Source organism: Dreissena polymorpha, chromosome 1 (genome assembly GCF_020536995.1).
Source record: "Dreissena polymorpha isolate Duluth1 chromosome 1, UMN_Dpol_1.0, whole genome shotgun sequence".
Taxonomy (NCBI): domain Eukaryota; kingdom Metazoa; phylum Mollusca; class Bivalvia; order Myida; family Dreissenidae; genus Dreissena; species Dreissena polymorpha.
In genome coordinates, this window is record NC_068355.1 from 124428704 (window position 1) to 124454520 (window position 25817).

General features: G+C 34.9%; 2 protein-coding genes across 5 annotated transcripts in view; one reads left to right on the forward strand and one right to left on the reverse strand.

Moving 5' to 3' along the window:
- Positions 1–16027, reverse strand: part of LOC127848741 (sialate O-acetylesterase-like) — an 87741-nt gene extending 71714 nt beyond the window's left edge. The window contains exon 1 of one of the 2 annotated variants that reach the window (XM_052381359.1): positions 15950–16027. In XM_052381359.1, coding sequence (XP_052237319.1) covers positions 15950–16010 — 61 coding nt within the window. In that variant the 5' untranslated portion in view covers positions 16011–16027. Of the gene's footprint in view, positions 1–6541; positions 6629–15949 lie in introns of those variants that run through there. The other variant, XM_052381356.1, reaches the window with a different exon arrangement.
- Positions 14887–24618, forward strand: LOC127848772 (T-cell-specific guanine nucleotide triphosphate-binding protein 2-like). Of its 3 annotated transcripts, XM_052381378.1 has the most exons (7): positions 18212–18250; positions 19582–19781; positions 21036–21163; positions 21309–21362; positions 21452–21502; positions 22081–22136; positions 22669–24618. In XM_052381378.1, the coding sequence occupies exons 3-7, from the start codon at positions 21079–21081 to the stop codon at positions 23848–23850; spliced, it is 1428 nt and encodes a 475-aa protein (XP_052237338.1). In that variant the 5' UTR covers positions 18212–18250; positions 19582–19781; positions 21036–21078; the 3' UTR covers positions 23851–24618. The 3 variants fall into 3 exon arrangements, with proteins under 3 accessions (XP_052237352.1, XP_052237347.1, XP_052237338.1); XM_052381392.1 differs by lacking the exons at positions 18212–18250; positions 19582–19781 and adding an exon at positions 14887–14972; XM_052381387.1 differs by lacking the exon at positions 19582–19781 and having other exon boundaries at positions 18184–18250.
- The last annotated feature ends 1199 nt before the right edge of the window (positions 24619–25817 follow it).

Genomic DNA, 25817 nt, shown 5'->3' on the forward strand with positions numbered 1-25817 from the left:
TTCAACTTACGGTAGTGCATATCCTTCCTAACTTTAGATTGAGATTTTGTAAATTAGTGTAAAAATGTATTGGTTTTAAACAAAAATATGAATAAAGCAAAAAAATATTGAATGTCAAAAATGTGTTTATGTTATTCTATCCGTCTTTACCTTTAAAATGATATATAGTTTGACCATATTGTACCACATTGAATGAAGACAAACCAAATCAAAGTTTTAATGAATTTAATTCCTCCCATGAACCTTAAACTCATTTAAACCGCTGAAGCTTACTAACATGTCTCTTGCAAATAATGTACTCAAATTATTTGGATAATGTCATAAGCAATATGACACACTATTTATTTTTTAAGTGTTCTTTATGTTAAAAATGGTTAATAAGAAGATTTTTTTTGCATATCAGCACGTAGTTCTTCTTCCAGAGTATTGTAGTATGTAGTATGTTTTATGGCCTGCAAAAAAGTGGGAGGCAACAGCCATTGCACTTGCCCCTCCGTCCGTATGTCGGCACGCCCGTTCGTCCCAAAGCTTGTATTTTCACTCTTTAATTACCAGGTGGATCTCACTCAAAAGTTTACAATAAAAACCTTAATGTGTAGATGATCGTAAAAAAGTATTTTGGATTGCAACGTTTTTAAGCAGAATTATGGCCCTGTGTCTGTTTTTATTTCAACACATAATATATAGTATCCTGAAGTTTGTCCACATATTTTTTAATAACCTGGCGAATATCGTTTAAACGTTTACAGTTGAATCATCTTAATGTGTAGATGATCTTGAGGAAATTAATTTTGACTGCGACGAGTTTAGCATCATTATCGCTCTTTGTCTGTTTTTTTTTCTGTACGGAATATATTGTCCCAAAATTGTGTGTTTTCAACTCCTCCTTAATCATCATTCAGATCCCGCTCAAACTTTCATATTTGAATTACCGTTATATTAAGATGTAAAAAATGAATTTTGGCTTCGACGAGTTTTGGCAGAGTAATGGCTATCTATCTGTTTTCCTCTATAGAAAATATGGTTCCAAAATGTCGTGCGTTCAACTCCTCTAACTCCTTAGTGAATATTGCTCAAAATGCCACAACTGAATGTTTTGATACTCGTTATTATTTTTCGGTGACCAGAAATTTGCGTTGTGGGACATCCGTCTTTGTGACACATTTCTAAATTCAATATAATATACAGTAGTATTATTTTTTAATGGGTAAATATAAGTTTCATGCTTTCGGAACTACGTAATTAATGATTTTATAAATTAACATTATAATCCTTATCTCTGTACATAAAGTGGTTGGTGACGCCCTGAAATGTTCAATATATCCAGAGTATATATTCCGCTGCTTCTATGCGTCGAAAGTGGTGCATAAGCACCATGCACTTTCAAACATAAACATAAATAAAACATTCTATATTCTCATTTATCATCATCTATAAAAGAATATTTCAGCGATCCGCTCTCATTTATGTTCTTGTGTTGTATGTGTACCGGATAAAGCAATTAATTTGGTTTATCGTGCTTTAAAATTAAATGCTTTTACGTTCTATACTTTCTGACGTCATTGAGATAGTAGATAAATGAATATATCAGTGACAACTATATCAGAAAATCTGTTTGTTTTGTCATTATGGGACTGGATTTCAATTAAATTATATTTCCGTTGCTTTAAACAAGATATTTTTATTGTTGCAAAGGGTTTCAGAAATTACATTAGATGTCTTTGTTTGTTTGTTTTCTGTTTGTTTTGTTTCTTCCCAAGAAGAAAGTGTGCCTTGTAAAATAGATTTGTCCCTCAAAGTCTTCGTAGTATTGTAGTATCAATATTTGTATAAAAACAACTAATTCATTTATTTTTATGCCCCCAGAACATAGGTTCGTTAGTTAGTAAGCTAGTTAGTTAGTTAGTCTTTCCGTCCGGATTAGTTTCCGCTCAATACGTCAAGCAATTGTCATCAGATATTCACCAAACTTCATGAAAATGTGAAAGGTAATAACATCTAGGTAAAGATTGATAATCGGCAAAATTGACACAGACACTCTTTAGTTACGGCCCTTGACTTATCGTAAAATTGTTTTTTTCTCGTTTCCGCTCAATAACTCGAGCAATTGTCATCAGATCTTCACCAAACTTCATGAACATGTGTAAGGCAATAACATCTAGGTCAAGTTCGATAATCGGCCAAATTGACCAAGACACTCTTGAGTTACGGCCCTTGAATCATCGTAAAATTGTTGTTTCTCTCGTTTCCGCTCAATAGCTCGAGCAAATGTCATAGGATCTTATCCACCCTTCATGAAGATGTGTAAGGCAATAACATCTAGGTCAAGTTCGATAGTCGGCTAAATTGACCCAGACACACCTGAGTTACATCCCTTGAATCATCGTAAAATTGTTTTTCTCGTTTCCGCTCAATAACTCGAGCAAATGTCATAGGATCTTCGACACACTTCCTGAAAATGTGTTAGGCAATAACATCTAGGTCAAGTTCGATAATCGGCCTAACTGACCCAGACACTTCTGAGTTACGGCCCTTGAATCATCGCAAATTGCGTTTTTTCTCGTTTCCGTTCAACAACTCAAGCAATTGTCATCGGATCTTCATCAGACTTCATAAAAATGTGTAAGGCAATAAAATCTAGGTCAAGTTCGATAATCAGCCAAATTTACACAGGCACTTCTTAGTTACGGCCCTTGAATCATCAACAAAATGCGTTTCCGCTCAATTACTGAAGTAATTGTCGTTAGATCGTCACCAAACTTTCTGAAAATGTGTTAGGCAATAAGATCTTCGTCAAGTGATATAATCAGCCAAATTGACTCAGGGTCCGCGTTTAGGTTTCGAAATCTGCGTTTAGGTTTCGAAAAAGCATTTTTCGGGGGCATATGTCTTCCGATGCAGACAGCTCTTGTTTGAATTTGTATTTCATATCAGTTAACTTGTTTTTTAAACAAGTAATGTTTTATCCAACAAGCTTTTATCGCTAGAAAAAAAATCAACATCTGTAATTTTATACCACCGTGATAAATGAGTTTATTAGTTTTGGACGGCAAATATTTAATGACAGTAATTTGTCTCGTAAAAGTTACTGTCCGAGTTTGCCATTGTTTACGCGATAATTAAATTTGTTGATTCTTGACTCGAGATTATTAATGCTGTTCACGGTACTGTTATTTTGAAAATCTATGCAAATCGTGTTTGTAGTTTATGATGTCCAAATGAAAGGTTTTCTTGACTCTATTGGAAATTCGATTTCTCTAATAAATTCCATCCCCAAGACTTTCAGTGTCAGAGCTGTGTCAGTAAATCGTCAGTTGAAGACGAAATGCACTATGAATAAACGCCTTTTTTGATAACACAGTTTTGCTTTCAAGATATCAAATGACAAAGATTTAAAATAATGAACGAAAACCTATCGTGAATGCCATTTGTCTTGTATTGTGAGACAAAACTACCGAAATAGTATAGTACATCCATGAAATCGTTTAATTATCTAGCCAAATATATCTATCTGAAAGTAATTCCTGAAAGCGAGAATAGGCTTCAAACATTTGCCAGTTTGCTATAAATGAAACAGCGCGACTTCAATTTTTCATCAAGAAGTATCGGTGTTTGATGTACCATTTGCTAGACGCAGTTACATTTTTTAGAAACCCGCGTCTTGCGAAAGTGAGTCTTATTTAATATGCAAGCGAAGCTCCAGCCTAGCCTGCGCATCCGGGCAATCTTGTTAGGATATGCAAATTGAGGAGGATACTCAAGAGAAAGCACGAAACCTTGCATGATTATTTATAACAGAAAGAGTAGCCTATAACCAGACTGCGCAAGTGCACATGCTTGGCTTGATCTACGCTGGCCACATATGTCAAAAGACCAATTTTCGCATGACGCGCATGTAACAGTGTTATATGAATGTGTGTATAGAAAACTGAGTCTTAATCAATTATGAAAATATCATATGTTTTGATGAAGAGGAATAAATTCATAATTAGCCATGTGATGATACATATATAACACTACTAAAACCTTTGTTTTTAATTTAATAACTTAAAAACCTAAACTTTCTTCCTTTATTTAAAGTCTCTATAACGCTCAAAATCAACGAAAATTTCGTTAAGTATTTCGTAAAATAAAGTTAACACCTAAACAATCAGTGTTCCTTATAGCAATAGCCACAATTTCAACGCTAGTTGTGGTATGATTACATAGATTTTTGTAGATACAAAATGCTCGATTTTATTTATTTGTGGACACAATAAATTCCATGTTAAATTCCTGCGATTATATCTATTCATACGACACACGAACACTAAAATGGTACCATGTTAAAACCATAGTGAAAACGAGCAACTTGTATCCACAAACATCTATTTTACCACACCACATCTGGCATTGAAATATCGGCAAATGCCATCAGCAACAATGATTTTTAATTGTTTAGCTTTATTTTACGAAATATTGTACGCAATTTTCATTGATTTTGAGTAGTAATGTTACTTTAAAAGTCAGGATATACGCCGAATATATTTTTGAAAATATTTCTTGTTTGCATTAACAATACTTGTTTAAGTAACGTAATAATTTATCTGTACATATAAATATAAATATATACATGTAAAAATAAATGCCCTTGTAGGCCCCAAAAATAACGTTGTTGTCTACACGAACATCGCAAAATTTTAAAGGTGACGAAGGTAGGGCAAACTTTTATTTGCGATAACTTGTTAGTATACTTTATTTATTTCGCACTTAACAATAATATGCAATTACATCTTTCAAATCTTTTAATGCGATGATTAATTGTCTTAAACTGTATGTTCATCCATCATAAAGTCTTATTTGAGGCACTTTAAACAAGTGGGATTTCTGTCAAACAAGCATATTGTGTGCATGCTATGATGAATAGGATATTATCGCACAGAAGAATCGCAATTACTCGTATGGTTCAGGGAGCAGGGATTTGGCAGCTAACAGCTATTGGTTAATCTATATAACATTACTTCCATTAACGAAGTGTAGACTGTGACCGGACTTGCACAACGTCAGCTCAGGTGTTATATCACATTTAGACAATAACACACGCCAGAGCTGGGTCGGACGTCTATAATCGGCCCACTGCCGACATTACGACCCAAGGGCCATTATGCGGCTAGGGCCGATTATGGACATCCGGTCAAGCTCTGCCGTGTGTTAATTTGTTATTTCTGTGACGAAACAAACCTGTTATAGCTTAACTCTGGATTTTAGGGACAACAATCCGGACGTGAAGGTTTTTTTTAACAGTTAAATATTTTTTAAGTATCAAAAGAATCCAACACTTATTTCGGAGTGTGTGTTTGTCATGCATAATTGGAAGAGGAATACAATTATCGTAATTGCTCAGATATTTCGATTTCGATGTGTGTTACCTGCGCAACGACTTCAGTGTCCAGTTTGTCGGCGTAGCCTCACATCTGACTGAAGGCGGGAGCCCGCTATAGAACCATGTGGTCCCCGAAATACGAGGCCATAGACAGCTCAGGGCAGGCAGAAAAAAAATACTTATGTTGTTTGTTTTCATGTGTTGGGATCATCTCGTAAAACGTTTTGGAAGATTCGTCACTGCAGTCATATTGGTTTAAGTATTAGTATTTTCTGTGCGTTTCAATTTCAAAAAAAGTAATTGACAATAGTTCAGTTAAAGTGATATGACTTTATTCAGTTAAACAATAATTCAAACATAAATCGATTAAAGTCCCCATTGAATTTGTATTGCATATTAACAGTAAATGCACTGGTGTCGTACTTGTAACACAGAATACAAATCCCTAATGAGGGTACTAAGTACACGCCACAAGTGGTAAAGCAAACAACGCCATGGGATAACGTTTGAAAAATATTCGAATGCGCAGTACGCACTTTTTTTCGAAGTGGTCTTTTCATCTCAACATTTCACCTTAGCTGAAATGCAGGATCAAGATACCCCATGCTATCGCATTTAGTATCAAATTTGATTTTATAAAACAACAATTGAGGTGTTCTGTTTAAACCTTTACACCGATGCGCTGCGCATCTACAACCGATTTTCACATTTACTCGACCTGAAATTGGGGACTCTATGCACCCTTTTCATCAGTGAAACGAGAAAATCCCGTATTTGGTTTGGCATACAGTTCAACCGGTTTAAACCATCGATAATTTGCATTGACAAGGTTATAGTATCAATACTATGACACCAGATTTCAATCGTGAAAATTCAAGATAACAATTTATGGAAAACAATAACAATTGGACTTTAATGGGATATATGGCATTGGACGAGTTCGATGGAGCTTGAATTTATTATTCATAATTATGTTTATTGGAATACCAACCGAGGTTTTATTAATATGGTCGAACATGGAAAACCATAGCTTATGTATCCAATTTTGAATTTCACCATCATTATGATAAAATAAAAAATAACTATAAACCAACTTAAAACTAATTCCGATGCCAGTTGAATTTCAACATACGATTAAATAAAAAGATTTTGTGAATATTAAACAAGTGCTATACTTACCTGATTTAACAGTCCCACAAAGGAAAAGTAGATATAATCCTATGACCATCATAGCGTGCATCGAAACGAGAAATGATGAACTAGGTTTTGTTTAAATGCTGATACCGCATTTAAATATTTCAATTGTCACTGGAGGTAATGCTATTTAGGGGACAGTTGAATTGAACTTGTCCTGACGTGAACATTGAAGTTGTATTTAATTTCTTAATGAGATAGTATTTCCATTTTGTTCCGGGCAGTCAAACCAGCATACATATACATTTTGACGACAGTCAAAAACAACCCATATAAATGCATGCGTGTGTGTGTGTGCGCGCGTGTGTGTGTGTGTGTGTGTGTGTGTGTGTGTGTGTGTGTGTGTGTGTGTGTGTGTGTGTGTGTGTGTGTGCGTGCGTGCGTGCGTGCGTGCGTGCGTGCGTGCGTGCGTGCGTGCGTGCGTGCGTGCGTGCGTGCGTGCGTGCGTGCGTGCGTGCGTGCGTGCGTGCGTGTGTGTGTGTGTGCATGTGTGTGTCTCTGCGCGTATTTCGAGGTTTATTAGATCCGTCCGCGCCCGAGGCTGCATTATATGAGGACCCGCAGTGTTTCCCAGCACTCATACCTAACTTATTTACTAGACTCACACACATTGGGATGAATATTCAACCATGATTACAATTTTGATTTTTTTACTTAAGGTTCAATTTTGAAGTGGTATTGTGCTGTGGAGGGTTGCCGGAGTACCTTGAGGAAACATCGGCTGTCCGGTATGGCGTAATGCGTAATAGTACTTATACGCCGCTTATAACGTGACTTTGAAATATATGTTTAATGTCTTTTCTTCCCTTTCAGTGGATAAGAGTTTCTGGACTTTCATCGTTTGCTTGATTTCACACCGAAAAAGATACGTTGTACCTTGAGAGAAGACGAGTTTCAACTTTCAATTTGTTTGAACAATAAATGTATGGAAAAATATTTGTTTCGCTTGTTATGCTAATCTTTAATCAATCATGACTTAGATTATCTGTTATTGGTTACCTCATCCTTTAATGTTTTAAATTGATCAATGTTAACATCTGAACAAAAGAGCCCCAGTATAAAACAAAAAAAAAAGATTTTTAGACTGCATTGAACACTTGGTCATCAGGACTATTATGTTGTATAGATAACCTCGCCCGTATTGTTTTCACTCTTTATTAATGACATCGAATTAGGTCTGCAGAATGGAATAAACGCCGGCATGACATTAGATCAAATATCTATCTATCTCTTATTATTCGCTGACGACGCGGTTTTATTTTCTGAAACACAAGAGGGTCTTTAAGAGTCATTATACAATTTAAAAACCTACTGCGATAAATGGAATTAAAAGGGGCCTTTTCACAGATTTTGGCATGTTTTGAAGTTAAATGTTGTTTATTGATAAATGTCAACATCGGATCCAAAAAGCTCCAGTAAAAACTCAAGAATAAAATTAAAAAAAGAAAAAAAAAGTAAACCTCAGCAGGGTTCGAATCACTGACCTCTGGAGTCCTGGAGTAAAAACTCTACCAATTAGACCGCTCTGCCATCGTGTCAAGTATGTATAACATATGTATTTTATGCTTCATATAAGCAGTAGTTTCACAAAATATAACGACAACAACAGAACTCTCTAAATTTTTCAATCGTTTCGCGTTGCAACGCTTTATAATTTTCAGGTTTTTAAATCGTCTTAAGATGCATATAATTGCTATATTATAGCATGGCAAATGTTCAGTATAACTGTTTCCTCACAAATATCATAACTAAAACGAAAATTTGCGAATCTGAAACAACTTTTTTAGATGTCTATGTATTGAGAACTGTGAATATAGACAAGCTAAACCTTCTACTAACCTTCTACTATTGCGTTGCTAGCACCCGTAAATACAAAAGATCGCCGCTATCTGTTGAGAACCAAAGAACGTTTGTCAGAAATACCCGCTGTAGTAGCATGGACGAGGTTATGAAACAGGTCATTCGTATTATTATTATAAATTGTTTGTTATATTCGGGTTTAGCGATTATGAAACATTTTTTGTTTGTTTTTGTCTATCGTATCGCTGAAGTTATTGTTGATCGTATGTTCAACGTTTTATAAATTGAGAATATAAATAAGCGTCAACTTTTTCCCGAATCTCTCAATTTACGACCTGTACTACGTCATTGAGTTGTATGTGAGAGCGTAACCTATTGCGTTGTTATAACCCGTAAACATTCCTTTGTCTATCGACAGGCGCATCTATTAATAGCCTCATATCATGAATGCCAAAACACCCGCGAAAAAGAACCACGTGACCAAATAGGACGCAAAACGCAAATACCATGCGACTACGACTTTTATTATGTAAGAACGCTACGCAATTCCTATGGAGCCTTGTGATTGCTATTACGTAAAGAATTGACCTCTAACTGAAGTAAGCAAAGAAAACGCAGCACCTAATTGACCCATTCCTTCTATGTGCGAAGGCAGATTGAATTTTACTAATGTATGGTTTGCCTATTATAACACACACTATAATGCGCTTAATATGCGACTAACAAGTAAAAAACACTATAAGTAAACTTTTGTTTTGAATTAAGTTATTTAGAAACCAAAATTCCAAACCTTATTTCAAAACAGCAAGACTACATTTTTTTAAGAGAATATTCTTGTTATATTTAAATGTTTTTAACAGTTTCAGCGATAATGAAACATTTTTTATGTTGTCTATCGTATCCCTGTAATAATTGTTGAACTCGTGGTCAACGTATTATAAATTGAGACCTGTGAATATAAACAAGCGTAACCTTATACTAGTGCGTTATTCTCACCCGGACTCCTCTTTGTTTATCGCCAGCCTCAGAGTTATGAATGAGATGAGCGAAAATGCTACGTCACGCAGACGCAGCAGAAAGATGACTATTTTAATCATTCATAAACAATCTCCTCGTACAATACGATCATTGTTTTTTATTCTTTTCTATAAAACACCATTCGAAACTATTGCATTTAACACGATATTAATATAATGTTTCCATTTGTGAATAAACATAATTGGAGAACTCAAACCTCTTGCATAAATTATACAACTCTTTCTTGCGCGTAGTAAGCGGGAATTGGTTTAATCATACCTAGGCCGTACCGACCTGAATTTTACACTAAGCACTTTAGACGGTCGCTAAAGCGACCATCTAAAAACAGATTACGAGACCAGTAAATCGCTAACTGGGATGTCAGTGTGACGTCGTGTAGCTCAATGATCCTGTATAAGGAACTAAAACCATTATTTGAAAGATCATCGTATCTTTATATTGTTGAAAATAAAAAACACAAGAACATTATTGCTTAATTAAGTTTGTCGTCCCACAAATTATCAATAGAAACGGGCAAACACCAGAACATTGGCAGAGATCAACGCAAATGTATATTATGTTACCTAAATGACATCGAGGACGAATTTCACTTTGTTCTTAAGTGTCCTTACTATAATGATGTTAGGAATGCATTAATTCCGAAATATTATAGAATCCGGCCAAATATGATCAAGTTTATTAAATAACTTAATAGTTCAAACAAAACTGTATTAAGAAACCTAGCCATGTTTAGTTTAAAATGCTTTAAAGTAAGAGAAAATGTCATATATATGTATTGTTAAATAGTAATATTTTTTTTACAAAAAAAATAAGGTCAGAATTATGTAATTATTGCTATATTTGTAAAACTATATGCATAACATTGTGTGATCACTGTGTATTAAACCCAGCCATGGGCCATTTTCACGAAATATGTTTATTTCGTGTTTATTTAGATTAACTGTTCTTAAAAATGAGGTGTGTTTTTTGTGTATACTTCAACGAATGATGCTATCTATTTATATGTATGTTAACGACGATGAGATTAACATGCTTAAGTCAAAAATAAACAATTCTGTTCTGTTCTGTATAGAACATTTTATACTTCATATAAGCGTCAACCTTTCGTCACAAAATACTACGAAAACAACACTCCGAATTATTAAATCGTTTGATATTTGTAACGTTTTTTTATTTATTTTTTAATAAATATCTAATGATAAATAAATAAATAGATAATAGAAATAGATAAATAGATTCGCGCAGTCTAGTCAGGAGCTACACTATCAACTAGATAGACCACAAAACCTTGCGTGAGTTTATAATGGACAGGGTAGCTCCCGACAATACTGCGTGGTAATAGCCGTATATAGCATAAGACCCATTTACATTCAAACATACTAGGTAGGTACTATTATATGAAGTACACATATTTCCTATACGTCGCGAAGATATAATATATATTGTATGCATTATCCTAATGAAAGTAATGTTGTATATATTATCAAACTGAAGAGCAGACGCCATGTTTCCATAATCAATCATATGCTTTATAGTGTTTTGATTTGATCAACGAATATTTACGGATCAAAATAGTAACATAATTCGAAGGGATGACAATGTATACACAAGTCCGATGAAGTGTTCATTGAGATTCTATTCTGCTAATTAACAAATCCACAAAATATTCTTATTAATAAGATACATTCAGTAACTGTCGAGATCGTAAAATATTATTGTCCAATAATTGAAAATACGGCGGGCGGTCAGACCTATGGAACGCCAACTGACTTTATTTGAGTACTGTCGCTGTTTGCAGTACATTCATCATTAGTTTCGGTGGGATAAGCTGCGTGCCGTGTGCAATCTTCTTTACGTTCTGTACATTCGTTATTATGTGCAGTACTTACAGCATTAAGTGCAGTAGTTACATCATTATGTTCTGTCAAAACTTAATTACGTTCGGTGCATTCGTCAATATGTGTAGTAGTTACGGCATTACTTGCAGTAGTTACAGTATTACGTTCCGTGGACAAAGTTTTATTTTCTGTGCAAACTTCCTTCTTTTCTGTGCAAAGTTCTTGGCGTTCTGTAGATTTATCAAGAGCGGTAGTTACAATATTACGCGCAGTAGCAGCTTAACTGTTTGCTTTGCAAATTTCGTTATGTTCAGTACATTCGTCATCATGTGCAATAGCTACAGTATTATGTTCTCTCCGAACGTCTTTATGTTGAGTACGTTCGTCACTATGTGCAGTTGTTACAGCATTACGTGCGGTAGTTATAGCATTAAGTTATGTCAAATGTCTTTACGTTCGGTACATTTATCATTATTATACCTCACTTTTATTCACAATGCTAAACTGCCATAAGCCATCGTGACATAGAAATACTGTCAGACCCAGCGGGAAAGAATTTACTGTCCAAAAAATACTGTCGCCCGCTACCTTAGCAATCACGAGCCACCAGCGGGGAAAAAGTAAACTGTCCCATTCGCGCATGCGCAGTACGCAGTTTTGCATTTCCGTTGTATTTGGATAATTAAAATATCGATTGCAGCTGAAACTGTGTTGTAGAATAGATTAATGCCATTATTAAAGCTTAGACATGAGTCATAAAAAAAATCAATTTAGTATAAACGACACGCATACCTCAATGGCAACTTTAATCCAATGCTAATAACAATAAAGTTACAACGATATACACTTCCAGTGTCTGTTCTTAAGGTGTTATGCATGACAAACACACAATCCGAAATACGTTTTGGATTCGTTCGATGCTTTAAACAAATATTTTACAGTTAAAAAACACGTACGTCATAAATTGCGTATTCAAGGGATGAAAATAATATACGGAAAGCTGGTTCGGTATTTTATATTTTTAAATAAATAATTGACGACTAAGAAAATTGATGGGATAAATCGATTTCTAGGTCGGTTCCGAATAAAGCGAAGTTCATTTTGCTCGGACTGAAAATCTGAACCACTCAACATATTAATGGTTGTTCATTGCTGAAATTAAATACAATTATTGAATATTAAATTGTTCATGGTTCATATAAAGTGTTCATGTTTGAATAGTTTGTTTGGTTAAATAAAATAAATATTACATGTTTGACAGGGTGACAGTAAATTTGTCAACTTTCGGGAAAATACTGTCAACTTTGGCTTCGCCTCGGTTGACAGTATTTCCTCAAGTTGACAAATATACTGCCACCCTGTCAGCCATGTAATATTTATATATTATGCGCAGTAGTATCAGCATTACGTGTACTAGTAACAACATTATGGTGTGAACAATTGCCTTTACGTTCGGTACATTTATCATTGTGTGCAGTTAATACAGCATCACGTGCGGTAGTAACAACATTATGTTCTGTCTAAATAGTTTTACGTTCGGTACATTTATCATTAAACGCAGTAGTAACAGCATCGTGCGCAGTAGTAACAACATTATGTTCTGTCCGCATATATTAACGTTCGGTACATGTATCATTGTGTGCTGTAGTTATATGATTACGCGTCGCGGTTTTAAAATTTCGTGATGTGCAAATTCCATTGAATCAGTACTAGTACTTTCGCCGCTACACGTACTGGTTACGTCGTTACGTTTGATAGAAACGACTTAATGCTTGGTAGTTACGCCTTTTCGTTCGGTGGATATGTCTTTCTAGGAAAATTTATACGTGACAACGGATGACGTAATTTTCCCGCAAGTGGACTATTCACCCCCTGGACAATTCACCCCCAGATTTTGATTTCCTTGGACAATTAATCCCCAAAGACAATTCACCCCGGATGTTTTGGGGTTATAATTTTGACTTTGCAGAACAATTTTAACGTGAACATAATAAAATGTAGTATGTCAATGAAAGATGACATTGTGATTTTTGTCAAATGCAATTCCACCAATGTATTTTTCTATTAATTGTGTTACAACATATAAAATTGAAATAAATAAAGTGTTATGTTATAATATTTGTGCATTTTTTTAAATAATATTATTACGTTACTATTTTATTATTAGTACTTTGCAAAATATTGAAGTCGAATAATTAATTTCATTGAATTCTCAGAATTTTACATTATCACCATTACTTATTTATTCATTTAGATGGGATAATTAATTTAATAAAATACAATCGTTTAATTGAGAAGAAAACATTAATTAAAGAAAGGAAATTTAATCTGGTTGGGAGCGTGCCATTAATGGGTATTACAATCAAGCATTCACACCCTTGATGAGGCTTAATCAAAGTGTCAAAACAGATTAATCAAAGTGTCAAAACAGTTTAATCAAATACTTCAGTTACACACAATGACAAATAATTATGTTGGGCTGGGCAATTCTAAAGGTCTAACATCTCAAAATATAAATAGAAGATAAAACAAACAACTTCATAAACATTAATTATGACTTTTATTGCAAATGTCAATTTTGTCTACGTAATGCTTTAACTAAGTGCACAGAATGATGCGTAATGAACGAAAAGAGAGTTACACAGCACGTAATGTTTTTATAACAGCACGCATTGAAGTAACTATTGCACATAATGACGAATGTACCGAACGGAAAGAAGTTTGCACAGCACGTAATGTTGTTACTACTGCACATAATTATGTAACTGCTGCACGTAATGACAAATGTACCGAACGTAAAGACGTTTGCACAGCGCATTATGATAAAACTACTACACATAATGTTGAATGTACCGAACGTAAAGAAATTCGCACGGCATGAAATTATGTTAGTACAGCGCATAATGATGAAACTACTGCACGTAATGACGAATGTACTGAACGTAAATAAAGTTTGCGCAGCACGAAATGATGTTACTACTGAACGTAATGATGAAACTACTGCACATAATGACGAATGTACCGAACGTGTAGACGTTTGCACAGCAAGTACTGATGAAACTACTGCACATAATGCTGAATGTACGTAAAATAAAGAGGTTTGCACAAAACAAAATGATGTGACTACTGCACGTGACGATGTAACTACAGCACGTAATGACGACTGTACCGAACGTAAAGAAGCTAGCACCGAACTTAATACTGTCACTACTGCACGTAATGCTGTAACTACAGCCCATAATGACGAATGAATCGAACGTACAGAAGATATCACAGCACGTAATGATATTGCTACAGTGCGTAATAATGTAACTACATCACATAAAGTCGAATTTACAGAACGCCAAGAAGTTTGGACAGAACATAATGTTGTTACTACTTCGCGTAATGCTTTAACTACTGCATATAATGACGAATGTACCGAACGTAAAGAAAATTGCACAAAGCATAATGTATATTCCACTGAAAATAATGGTCAATGTACTGTAAACAACGACAACAATCATATGAAGTCAGTAATGGCGTACCATACAGACCGTTACGGGCCTGCCCCGCGATGCACAATTAAATGAATCCGTTTCAAAATCACATGACTTCCATTCCGGAAATAAATTAGGCATGTTAAGTGTAGGCTCTCGACCCATTGTAATCCATGTATAACGTTACAAAATCACGTAAATAAGGCATGTTAAAAGTAGTCTCTATAGCTTCATGACTGGACTTGCAAACGATGAGATCAGGTAATATACAGCTTTTGTTATTGTTTATTTTAATACAAAACTTAGATCCAGTATATCTTATTAATTACAGTAGCGTATTCATTGTAGACGTAGGATCGTCATGTAGCAAATACATTATTAGCATGAGATTTTAATATTATTATTTTTAATGTCCCCATTTATCATTTATTGCATATATTAAAGTAAATGCACTGATTTTCTACTTGTAACATAGAATACAAATCCCAAATGAGGGTACTTAGTACACGCCACAAGAGTGGTAATAGGAAACATCGCTCTGGGCAAACGTTTTAAAATTATACGAATGAGAAGTACATACTTGTTTCGAAGTGGTATATTCTGCTTAAACATTTCGTCCTTGCTGAAATGCAGGATTCAGATTATCCTTGCAAACACATTTTGTATCAAACTTGATTTTAATGAACAACAATTCATGTTCGGTTTAAACCTTTAAACAGATGCGCTGTGCATTTTCAACCGATTTTCACATTTACTCCACCTTAAATTTGGCACTCTATACACCCTATTCACCAGTGCAACGAGAACATTCCGTATTTGGTTTTGCATGTCGTTCAACCGGTTTAAACCATCGATAATTTGAATTGACAAGTCCATAGTGTCAATACTATGAAATTAGCTTTCACACGTCAAAATTCCAGATTGCAATAAATGGAAAACAAAAACAATTGGACTTTGAAAGATACGTTATATGGCATTGGACGATTTTGATAGGGCTTAAATTTATTGTTCATATGTGTATTGGAAGACCAACCAAAGCTTTATTACTCTGGTCGAACATGGAAAACTATAGCTTATGTATCCAATTTTGAATTTCACCACCATTATGAGAAAATCAACAGATCTTGTAACACTAAACTAATGTAAACAAATTCCAATACCAGTTGAATTTCATCATATGACTAAATAAAAAGGTTTTGTGAACATAAAAGTAGGTATGAAACAAGTGCGATACTTACCCGATTTAACAGTCCCAAAAAGGACAAGTAGATAAAAGCCTATGACCATCATAGTGTGCATCGAAACGAGAAATAATGAACTAGGTTATGTTTACTTGCTGATTGTGCATTTAAACAATCCCTTTATCACTGGAGGTACTGCTATGTAGGGGACACTGGCATTGAACTCGCCCTGACTTGATAAGTGAGGTTCTCTTAAATTCACTGAATGATACGGAATATCGTTAGTGCCGCCATCGTGGTTACACATTAAAATCCAGAGGGCGACAATGCGATAGTACGATGGCGACAACGCGATAGTACGATGGCGACAATGCGATAGTCATATCGTACTGTCGCCATCGTAACATCGCATTGTCCCCATCGTACTATCGCGTTATCGTACTGTCGTCATCGTATTATCGCATTGTCGCCATCGTTCTATCGCACTGTCGCCATCGTATTGTCTCACTGTCGCATTATCGTCATCGTACTGTCGCATATCGCCTTCCGGTACATATGCGCACATCGTATTTTTTTACTAGATGGAGCCACTTTAAAAAATACTTTACAGTTCGGCATACCTTACATCAATACCCATTCTATAACTTAATAAGAATTTAATTTCATTATAACTGTAATCTCTTTCAAAGTACATCGTTATAATGTAATCTATTTTGTTTCTGCAATAAGAATTGTTTGTGTACTGGAAGGCAATAGTCGACAATGCGATAGGTCAATGGCGACAATGCGATAATACGATGAGGACAGTGCGACAATACGATGGCGACAGTGCGATAGTACGATGGCCTTCGATCTTTTGCTTTATCTCACAGCGAATAAGAAACGTTGTACCTTGCGAAAAGACGAGTTTCAATTTTCAATTTGTTTGAACAATAAACATGTATGGAAAATTATTTGTTTCGCTTGTTAAGCTTATCTTTAATCAATCATGAATTATATAATCTGTTATTGGTCACCGCGTTCTTTGATGTTTAAAATTGATCAATGTTAACATCGTAACAAAAGAGCCCCAGTATGAAACAAACAAAAAAAGAATTTAAGAAAAAAGGGAACAAGTTTTCCCCCACCTCGGCTCGATAAGAACGCTACTGCATTGAACACTTGGTCATCCGGACTATTATGTTGTATAGAGAATTTTATACTTCATATAAGCGTCAACCTTTCGTCACAAAATACTACGAAAACAACACTCCGAATTATTTAATCGTTTGACGTTTGTAACGCTTTATTACTTGTTTATATAAATATCTAATGATAGATAAATAAATAAATAGATAATAGAAATAGATAAATAGATTCGCGCAGTCTAGTCAGGAGCTACACTATCAACTAGCAAGACCACAAAACCTTGCGTGAGTTTATTATGGACTAAGTAGCTCCTAACAATACTGCGTGGTTATAGCCGTATATGGCATAAGACCCATTTTCGTAAGACGCGGGTCAAATAATATTTACATTTAAACATTCTAAGTAGGTAGTATTATATGAAGAGCACATATTTCCTATACGTCGTGAAGATATTATATATTGTATGCTTTATCCTAATTAAAGTAATGCTGTATATATTATCAAACTGAAGAACAGACGCCATGTTTTTATATTCAGTCATATGCTTTATAGTGTTTTGATTTGATCAACGAATATTTATGGATCAAAATTGTAACATAATTCGAAGGGATGACAATGTATACACAAGTCCGATGAAGTGTTCATTGAGATTGTACTCTGCTAATTAACAAATCCACAAATTATTTTTATTAACAAGATATATTCAGTAACTTTTGAGATCGTAAAATATTTAAGTCCAATAATTAAAAATACGGCGGGCGGCCAGACCCCTTACGGGCCTGCCCCGCGATTCACAATTAAATGAATCCGATGTATATGTAGCCGAATCTACCTAATATAAAATTTGGCTCTCTTTTTATACTAAATGGTTGCTCTTGAATCGGGTATCTACGACAAACATGTGGATCATGGAAATAACCTACAATGTCGTAACATTTTGTTATGAAATGGGTCGAATTTAGTTTTATTACTAGTATGCAAAATTTTCTTACATTTGAAGTCTATTCAACAACAATGTTTTAAGTTCAATTTCGTTATGTAAAACTGTCTTTACATTTGAGGTGTGTTATACAACAATGTTTACATTCGAAATATTCGTCGCAGATATCGACCCATTTTAATCCATGTATTACGTTACAAAATCACATAACTTCCATTGCGGAAGTAAATTAGGCATGTTAAGTGTAGGCTCTATAACTTCATGACTGGACTTGCAAACGATGAGATCAGGTAATATACAGCTTTTGTTATTGTTTATTTGAATACAAAACTTAGATCTATTATATCTTATTAATTACAGTAGCGTATTCCTTGTAGACGTAGGATCGTCATGTAGCAAATACATTATTAGCATGAGATTTTAATATTAACAGTTTTGATGTTCCCCTCCCACTATTACTGCCCTATTGTTCAGCAAAAAATACGTTTAAGGGTTTAAATGAAAATATAAACTCTTTGTATTCAGTTTTTAGTTTACGGGAAAACAAAATTCGTTACCTTGAGGAGCCCATACACCAAGCACGTTCTTAGACAGTTCGACCACGTTCTGAATAAAATGCAGAACGGAATATGAACTTGCTTGAACGTGTAGTTTTGGCCAGAAAAAAAACTAAAATCTGATTAAATGACGTTCATACAAAGTTCGCGCTACGCGCAGCTCGTTCCTAACCCGTCATATCCCGTTGCCAGTCCGTCGTTATCCAGTTCAAATCGGGTCAATTTTCCAATTGTCCCCGTTGGTATACTGTTTCCAGTCAGACCGAGCCCGTCCTCAGCCAGTTCGATCACGTTCGTTCGCAGTTCTTCATTATTCGTTGTGCAGTGGTAACTCGTTCAAAGGCAGTTCTCACTCCGTCCTACTACGTTCTTAGTACGTTCAGGACGTAGTTGCAGCCACCTTCTGCACTGAGATTATAAAAGCGACTACGTTCCTGCCAGTTGTCATTTATGTTTCACGCCTTGAGCCGACCAGACGTACATTTGTTCTTGCTCTGCTTTCTCTTTCTCGGCCCAACAAAACATTATATTACTGCTCTGCTTCTAACATAAATTGCACGAAGCCAACATTTAAAAAAAAAACAGCTCCAAGATTTCCATGTTTCAACTTAATATCACAAATGATGAATTTTGAGACAACGACCTCTATTTATATGCACATTGTCTGAACGTGTTGCATTTACGGTTTGAAAGTTGTAACAGCTGCATTGAACAAGTACAACGCACTTTGACCCTACTGCGAACTCCTTAAAACGAGTACAACGTACTAAGAACTTACTGAGAACGTATAGAACGTGTTGCAAACGTTGTAAGAACTTATCTTTTAGTTTCTATTTATTTACACGAAACAAGAACGTACTTGAGACGTGGTGAGGACGGGGTCGGTCTGTCTGAGAACGGATTGGACGGACTAGAAACAGACTCGATCTGTGTAACATCGTACAGGTAATTTCGGTCCGATCGTACTACGTTCTGGCACGTTCCTAACCCGACCTTAGTACGACCTATCCGTTCTTAGTACGTCCATTCCGTTTCCAGTACGTTTTTACTACGTTTAATTGTAGAACGGGATGATCGGAAGAAAATTTTGAGTAGGCACAAAGTTCTGAAACAACTCTCCCGTTCAACCCCGTTCCAGGGCGTCCACAAAGTTCGAAGACAGTTCGTAACACGTTGCTACTGCGATCACTCCGTTCTCACACAGTTCACGCCCGTTTAGTCACATTTTTTAGAACGTACTTCGAACGGAGTCGGTGTATCGGGGGTATTAACTGTGGTAGATTTAGTATAGTTAAATAATGAATGAACAAACAATGTTTTGATGTATTGAAATGATAGGGATCGATATTTTCTGCTTATTTTTTTCTGTTCAAATATCGCGTGATTTAACTCATCGGTGTATATAAAGATTGTCACTTGCATTTAAACAGACTATACTGTTTGAATTTATGGTGATATAATTAAAGGGACATAGGCATCAATCAACAGACTCAAAGGACAATTTCTGTTTAAAATTTGACACTCCTACTTTAAAGTGATATTATGGGCATTGTTCACTGTTGAATTGAGCTGAAAAGAATTAACAGGTCAAAAGAGTTAGTTAAATTGTGGTTACTAAACAATTATTTGCAACTTATCTTGCTTCCAGTTGTTTATAAAAAATATGTATTATATTCGATATTTTACATGACTCACCCAGTCCTCTAAGCCAAAATGATCCGTAAAACAAAATGGTGTCTTTGTGTCGTATGAACGAATCTGCACTAAAACTAGATTTAGATTCACATCGTAAATCAAATCATTTCTGTCGTCAGTTGTCAAATCGAAAGTAAGGTTTATATTCAAATGCATTATTTTTATCTTTTTGGCATATTGTATTAGTATGTTGATGCTGCATTAACAAATATAAGTGTATATGAAGTAAAAACACCAAAAATAAACAACGGTTGCGATAGACACCTATAAACCGTAAGATGCCCATAATATCATAATATTTAAAACTATCTAACAATACCAATAAAAACATGATACAAATATTGACATATGGTACACGTATTGTTAAATAGCAAAACGTTTATAAAATTGGCCTTTCAAAAATGTTGGTCTCTAACATGCTTTGACGTTGAAGTTTTACTTGTGGTTATTTTCTATAACCATTGTTACACTTTTTACGCTCTATATGCATAAAAGTTCATAATAATAGTTCATATAAATTTGTTCATATGAATCGGCAAGTTATGAATTTTCTTTAGTTTAAAGATGTCGGATTATATCAATTTATTCCACTTTATCGACTTCACATTCCCCGCTAAATTCTCATCCAGCCACTCATATCGATGTACTTAAACAACGTTATTTATTCGAAAACGTTTCAGGCCAGCGATACTTTTTTATTTCTAAAGCTGGCATGATTTAGACGGTAATGAAAAGTACCGAGTTGTTTAACCTGCTGGCACATGAAAATTGTTGACAGATTTTATTATATAAAAGTCGAATGTTATTTTCATCTTCGTTTCAGGTGGGTTTAGTTATCAACATCAGCAAAAGACCTGCTATACATAATGTTTTGCACCAAGTGTGGAAAACAGCTGCAAAGTCACTGGAAATTTTGTGCGAATTGTGGTACTACCGTTTCCATTGACAGAGGCAAGAACCGATTTAAACGCTTCAGTAAATAATTGCTGATTTCATTTGTTGAAACGCGTTTTTTTTCGGTTCAACTTTATTGATAAACTTCATAATGAAATACACAGACTTTGTTTAGAGAAAGTATGTGTTTCCTGTTTTTCAGTTGCCGAAGAAGAACTTCCAGAGGCGCTTGGAGCCGTTCATATCGACCCGTCTTGTAAGACTGAATGCTATTGGAAGTATTGATATAATTTTAAATGGCTCATTATTTCTATTGCAGATATTGATTTGTTGCTTTATTTTCAGACGATGAGGTAGACGTGCAGACAACTGTCACATCATTCTCTGACGATATAGGTAAGGTTGTTCAAAGCCGCCCTTCTGGAATAACCAAGACGGATGTATACTATTCACATTCAAGAAAACGCTGTATTGAAAACTAAATTAAAAGAGTGAGCCTTATATACCAAAAAATATACCGATGAACAAACCGTTGAGCATATTTTCACCTGCGCCTTTTATTTGACAAAAGCGTAAAACACTGTAAACTCTGGCTCTGTCAATTTTTGTCTCTACAAATTAGACTTTTCCATTAGAATGACACACGCACTGTATTTTATTGTTAAAGAGGTTGGTTATTAAATTGACGACGCCGTTTTTTTTGGAAAACTTTTACCTTAATCTTTAGTGCAAAAACTAACGTAAGTGCGCTGCTCCTTGACGAACAAAGCGAACCACCTGCTCTTTTTCGGCGTCTTGAAATACTGGGATTTGACCGCTCTTTATTTGCTTTAGCTTTATGATACCGGTTATCAGTTTTAAAACCGGTAATTAAGTTATTCACCGGTCTTGTTAATAAATCGATATTATAATAATATAACCCATTAAATTGCTTATCTTATTTCGCGTAAAACGTGTATGAATTTCAATTTTAGACTGGACTATCACTGACTATGATATCGGAAGCGATTTCGTTGATGACGATGTACTGGTATGTAACATAAGAACGTAAAACGTTTAGGAACAAAGTAATATCATAAACGGTTTAAATGAATTAATACATATAAAATATGTGTTCATAACAATCAAATTTTAATTTGCACAACTCGAAACTCCTCACAGATATATCTTCCTATGGCCAATTAATCACGCCGCAACAACGGGATAAATATCACGAGACCATAGCGGCTTTAAAAATAGAAACTATTTAAAAGTATCCTTCACAGTAATGGTACCATGCTGTTTAAAGTGTTAATGGTTATAAAATGCAGATAATTGATATTTCAAGACGGTATACGTAATTTTGGTTTACATGTTTTAAACCTTCTTTGCGAAAATGCAGAATTCTTCAAGTTTCTTTCTGCTTTAATATTCTTATTTTGTTTGTCAACATTTAATTAAGCGTTTAAATACATAAATAATACTTCATCGAACCTATTACAAAATGATGTATCTCAACCGACTCTTCAGTTAAATATGCACAGAACAACATATATTCTTAAGATTTTAATTTCATAATTAAGGTTTCGGAAGAAGACATGAATGAGTACGAGAAGATTCTTATGGAGAGTGGATTCAATACGCTGATGCAAAAGCTCGAGGAAAACAACAATCAATGGAAGGGTGTCGAAATAAACATTGCCATTACTGGAGAGTCGGGCTGTGGAAAGTCCACGTTGATTAATGCTCTTCGAGACATGAAAGCGGACGATATTGGAGCTGCCAAGATTGGATGCACTGAAACAACAAAAGAACCGACTCCTTATCCGTACAAAGAAACTGAAAATGTTAAGATCTGGGACTTGCCAGGTGTGGGGACACCAAACTTTCCGAAAGAAACATACCTTAAGACGATAAAAATCGAGCAATACGACTTTATTCTTTTGGTTTCAAGCACTCGTTACAAAGAAAACGACACATGGCTCGCGAAAGAGATCAATATCAGCTATCCAAATTCGAATCTATTTTTCATCAGAACAAAAGTGGATAGCGACTTAGAAAATTATCTTAAAGGACATCGTATGGCTCCACGAATGGGACAAAGAACAATCCTCTTGAAGACCATCAGAGATGAAAGCATGGCAAATCTTACTGCAGCTGGGATCAAACTTGTTAAAATGTTTTTAATTAACAGTCATAGACCGGAGACTTTTGAATTTGGAAAGCTACAAACTATGCTTATTGAAAAGGTATCGGCATTAAAACGGGATGCAATGATTCTTTCCTTGTCCAGCGTTTCAAATAATGTTGTTGCCGAGAAAATACGTGTTTTGGAAAGAAGAATTGGCGCTGTTTCTGTGACTGGAGCCATTGCAGCCATAAAGTCAGAGCGACAAAAAGGCCAGCGCTTGGAACTGGACGTACTTATGACTGAAGTTCTCTTGTACAAACGACAACTTGGAATAGATGCGCATGCCATAAGTGTCTTCGCTAAAATGCTTAAAAAGCAGGAGGAAGAACTCTACATGAAGCTTAATATGCATTCGCATGCCATTTTGAAGACTTCTTTCGCATTTGCTAAGTTTTATGACCAATATGACAAATTTAGACCGTCGGCTTTCCATTCGTTCCCATTGTTTGGAAGAATTTCGAAAGTTAGGAACTATCAGCGCCAGTGTTCCATGGTACTGAAGTGTCTGCTGAAGATGTGTTCCTCGGAATGCCACAGACTACAAACCAACCTTGCCATTTGGCTGAACGAATAAAGTAAAATCGGACGATGGCGGAAGTGCCGAGACTGAGACAAGACAACCAACGATTCGAGTCCCTGAAATGAAATGCTACAATTTTGTGATTTTTTCAGGACTTGGCATGCCAAAATTTGCAAAACTTATCGTAATAGGATAAATATCGAAAGCTATGAATTTGTTCTCTTGGTTTTTGTAACTCGTTAAAAAGAAGGCGACACATGGTTTGCAGGCCAGATATTTGTAAGAATCACGGATGTCATAAACCAGGAGCGGCTGTGGTAGAGAGATGTATGCTAAAAATCTTTTCCATGGAATGTTACCAACTACAAGAATAAAACTTGGCTATAGTCATAGGCCTAACGAATAGCTATTTAATTGTTAACATAAATGTGTACACATTTGAAGTGTAACGTAATTTTATGACACGAAACATGTTTTAATGAAGTCCCTTTAAAGAGCCAATATGAGTGTACCCGTATTTTTGGTATTGTAACAAAATGTGAATGTTTTTACTGATTTGCAGTCAGGCCTTGGAATTATATATCCATAGAATTGACAAAAATTAAACTTAATGCGGTGGTAACTCGTATGACAAAGTCGTTGGATTAACTTACGTTTCCCATGTACCGGTAAATCATTGCTGCAAGTGATGTATTTTACAGATATTTTTATACACCAAATGCGTTTAACATTTGGAAAATTACTTAAACAAAATGACAAAACTATTTATTTATTTTTATTTCAGTTGTGTTGTTTTGTAAATAATAAATGTTAAATATTAAATGTTTGTTTCATGTAGTTTAACACCTTCATGTCAGATCGCTGTTGTTCTAGTTATGTAGTGTGTAACCGTATATTATTGTGTAAATGACTGAATATTGATACACGCGTGTATATATTTATCGGAAAATTAAAGAAAATTATAATTATGTTGCAAGCGAAAAATTATCAAACATTTTTTTTCAACTTTGAGGACATTGTTTCTGACCGACCGGTAGAAAATAAGTAATTTAAATAAATAAAATAATCACGATTTTATTTTAAGCGTTATGTTGTGTGCATTACTTGGTATTGTATTGGCAATCGGTCACGTGCCTTGAATAAATCACTTACTGATTGTAAAAAGAATTAAGATCTCGATAATGGTTTTGGTGCTTCTACCTTTATGGTTTATAATAAGCGCAGCCTGTTAGCGACATGAACTATTCTATATATTTTTTGTTCCGAAGTGCATGTACCGGTTATTGAATTTAATGTTTTGTTGTAGCCACGGGGTTCGGTACTTTCGCAATGTCCTTGTTAAATGTTCTAGATAACAATAAATAAAAACACACATACACACACACACACACACCCACGCGCACGCGCGCGCACACACACACACACATCAATTTTATTGGAAATGATTTGCTAAAAGCAACTTAACATGCTGCTTTAAAAAACAACAACACTGCACAGACGTTTTATAACGACTTTATATATTATAAAGCTATTTTAATGGTGAATCTTTATCACAGTGTATAAACCAACTAAACGTCTATCGGATGTTGTGATTAGGATTCTTGAAATTGATCATAAACCTTTCCACACTTTCCGAAGTTCATAACATGTTTTTCAAAAAAGTTTCATCATACAGCAAAAATATGTGAATTGTACAATACTTTTCTTTCAGATACCATAACTTCCTTTTAAGAATTATTAAGTAGTTTCAATAGTGTTTGATTTCATCAAATAAAGTATATCTATCTATCTATCTATCTATCTATCTATCTATCTATCTATCTATCTATCTATCTATCTATCTTATCTATCTATCTATCTATCTATCTATCTATCTATCTATCACCAAATATAATTTATACACAAATCATTTTGATCATACTCAAAAGTATCTGATCTGTGACTGTTGATAAGAAACCGTCTGATATTGTTTATTAATCCCAGCTATTTTAAGATGTTCAGTACATTCGTCTCCTCTATAA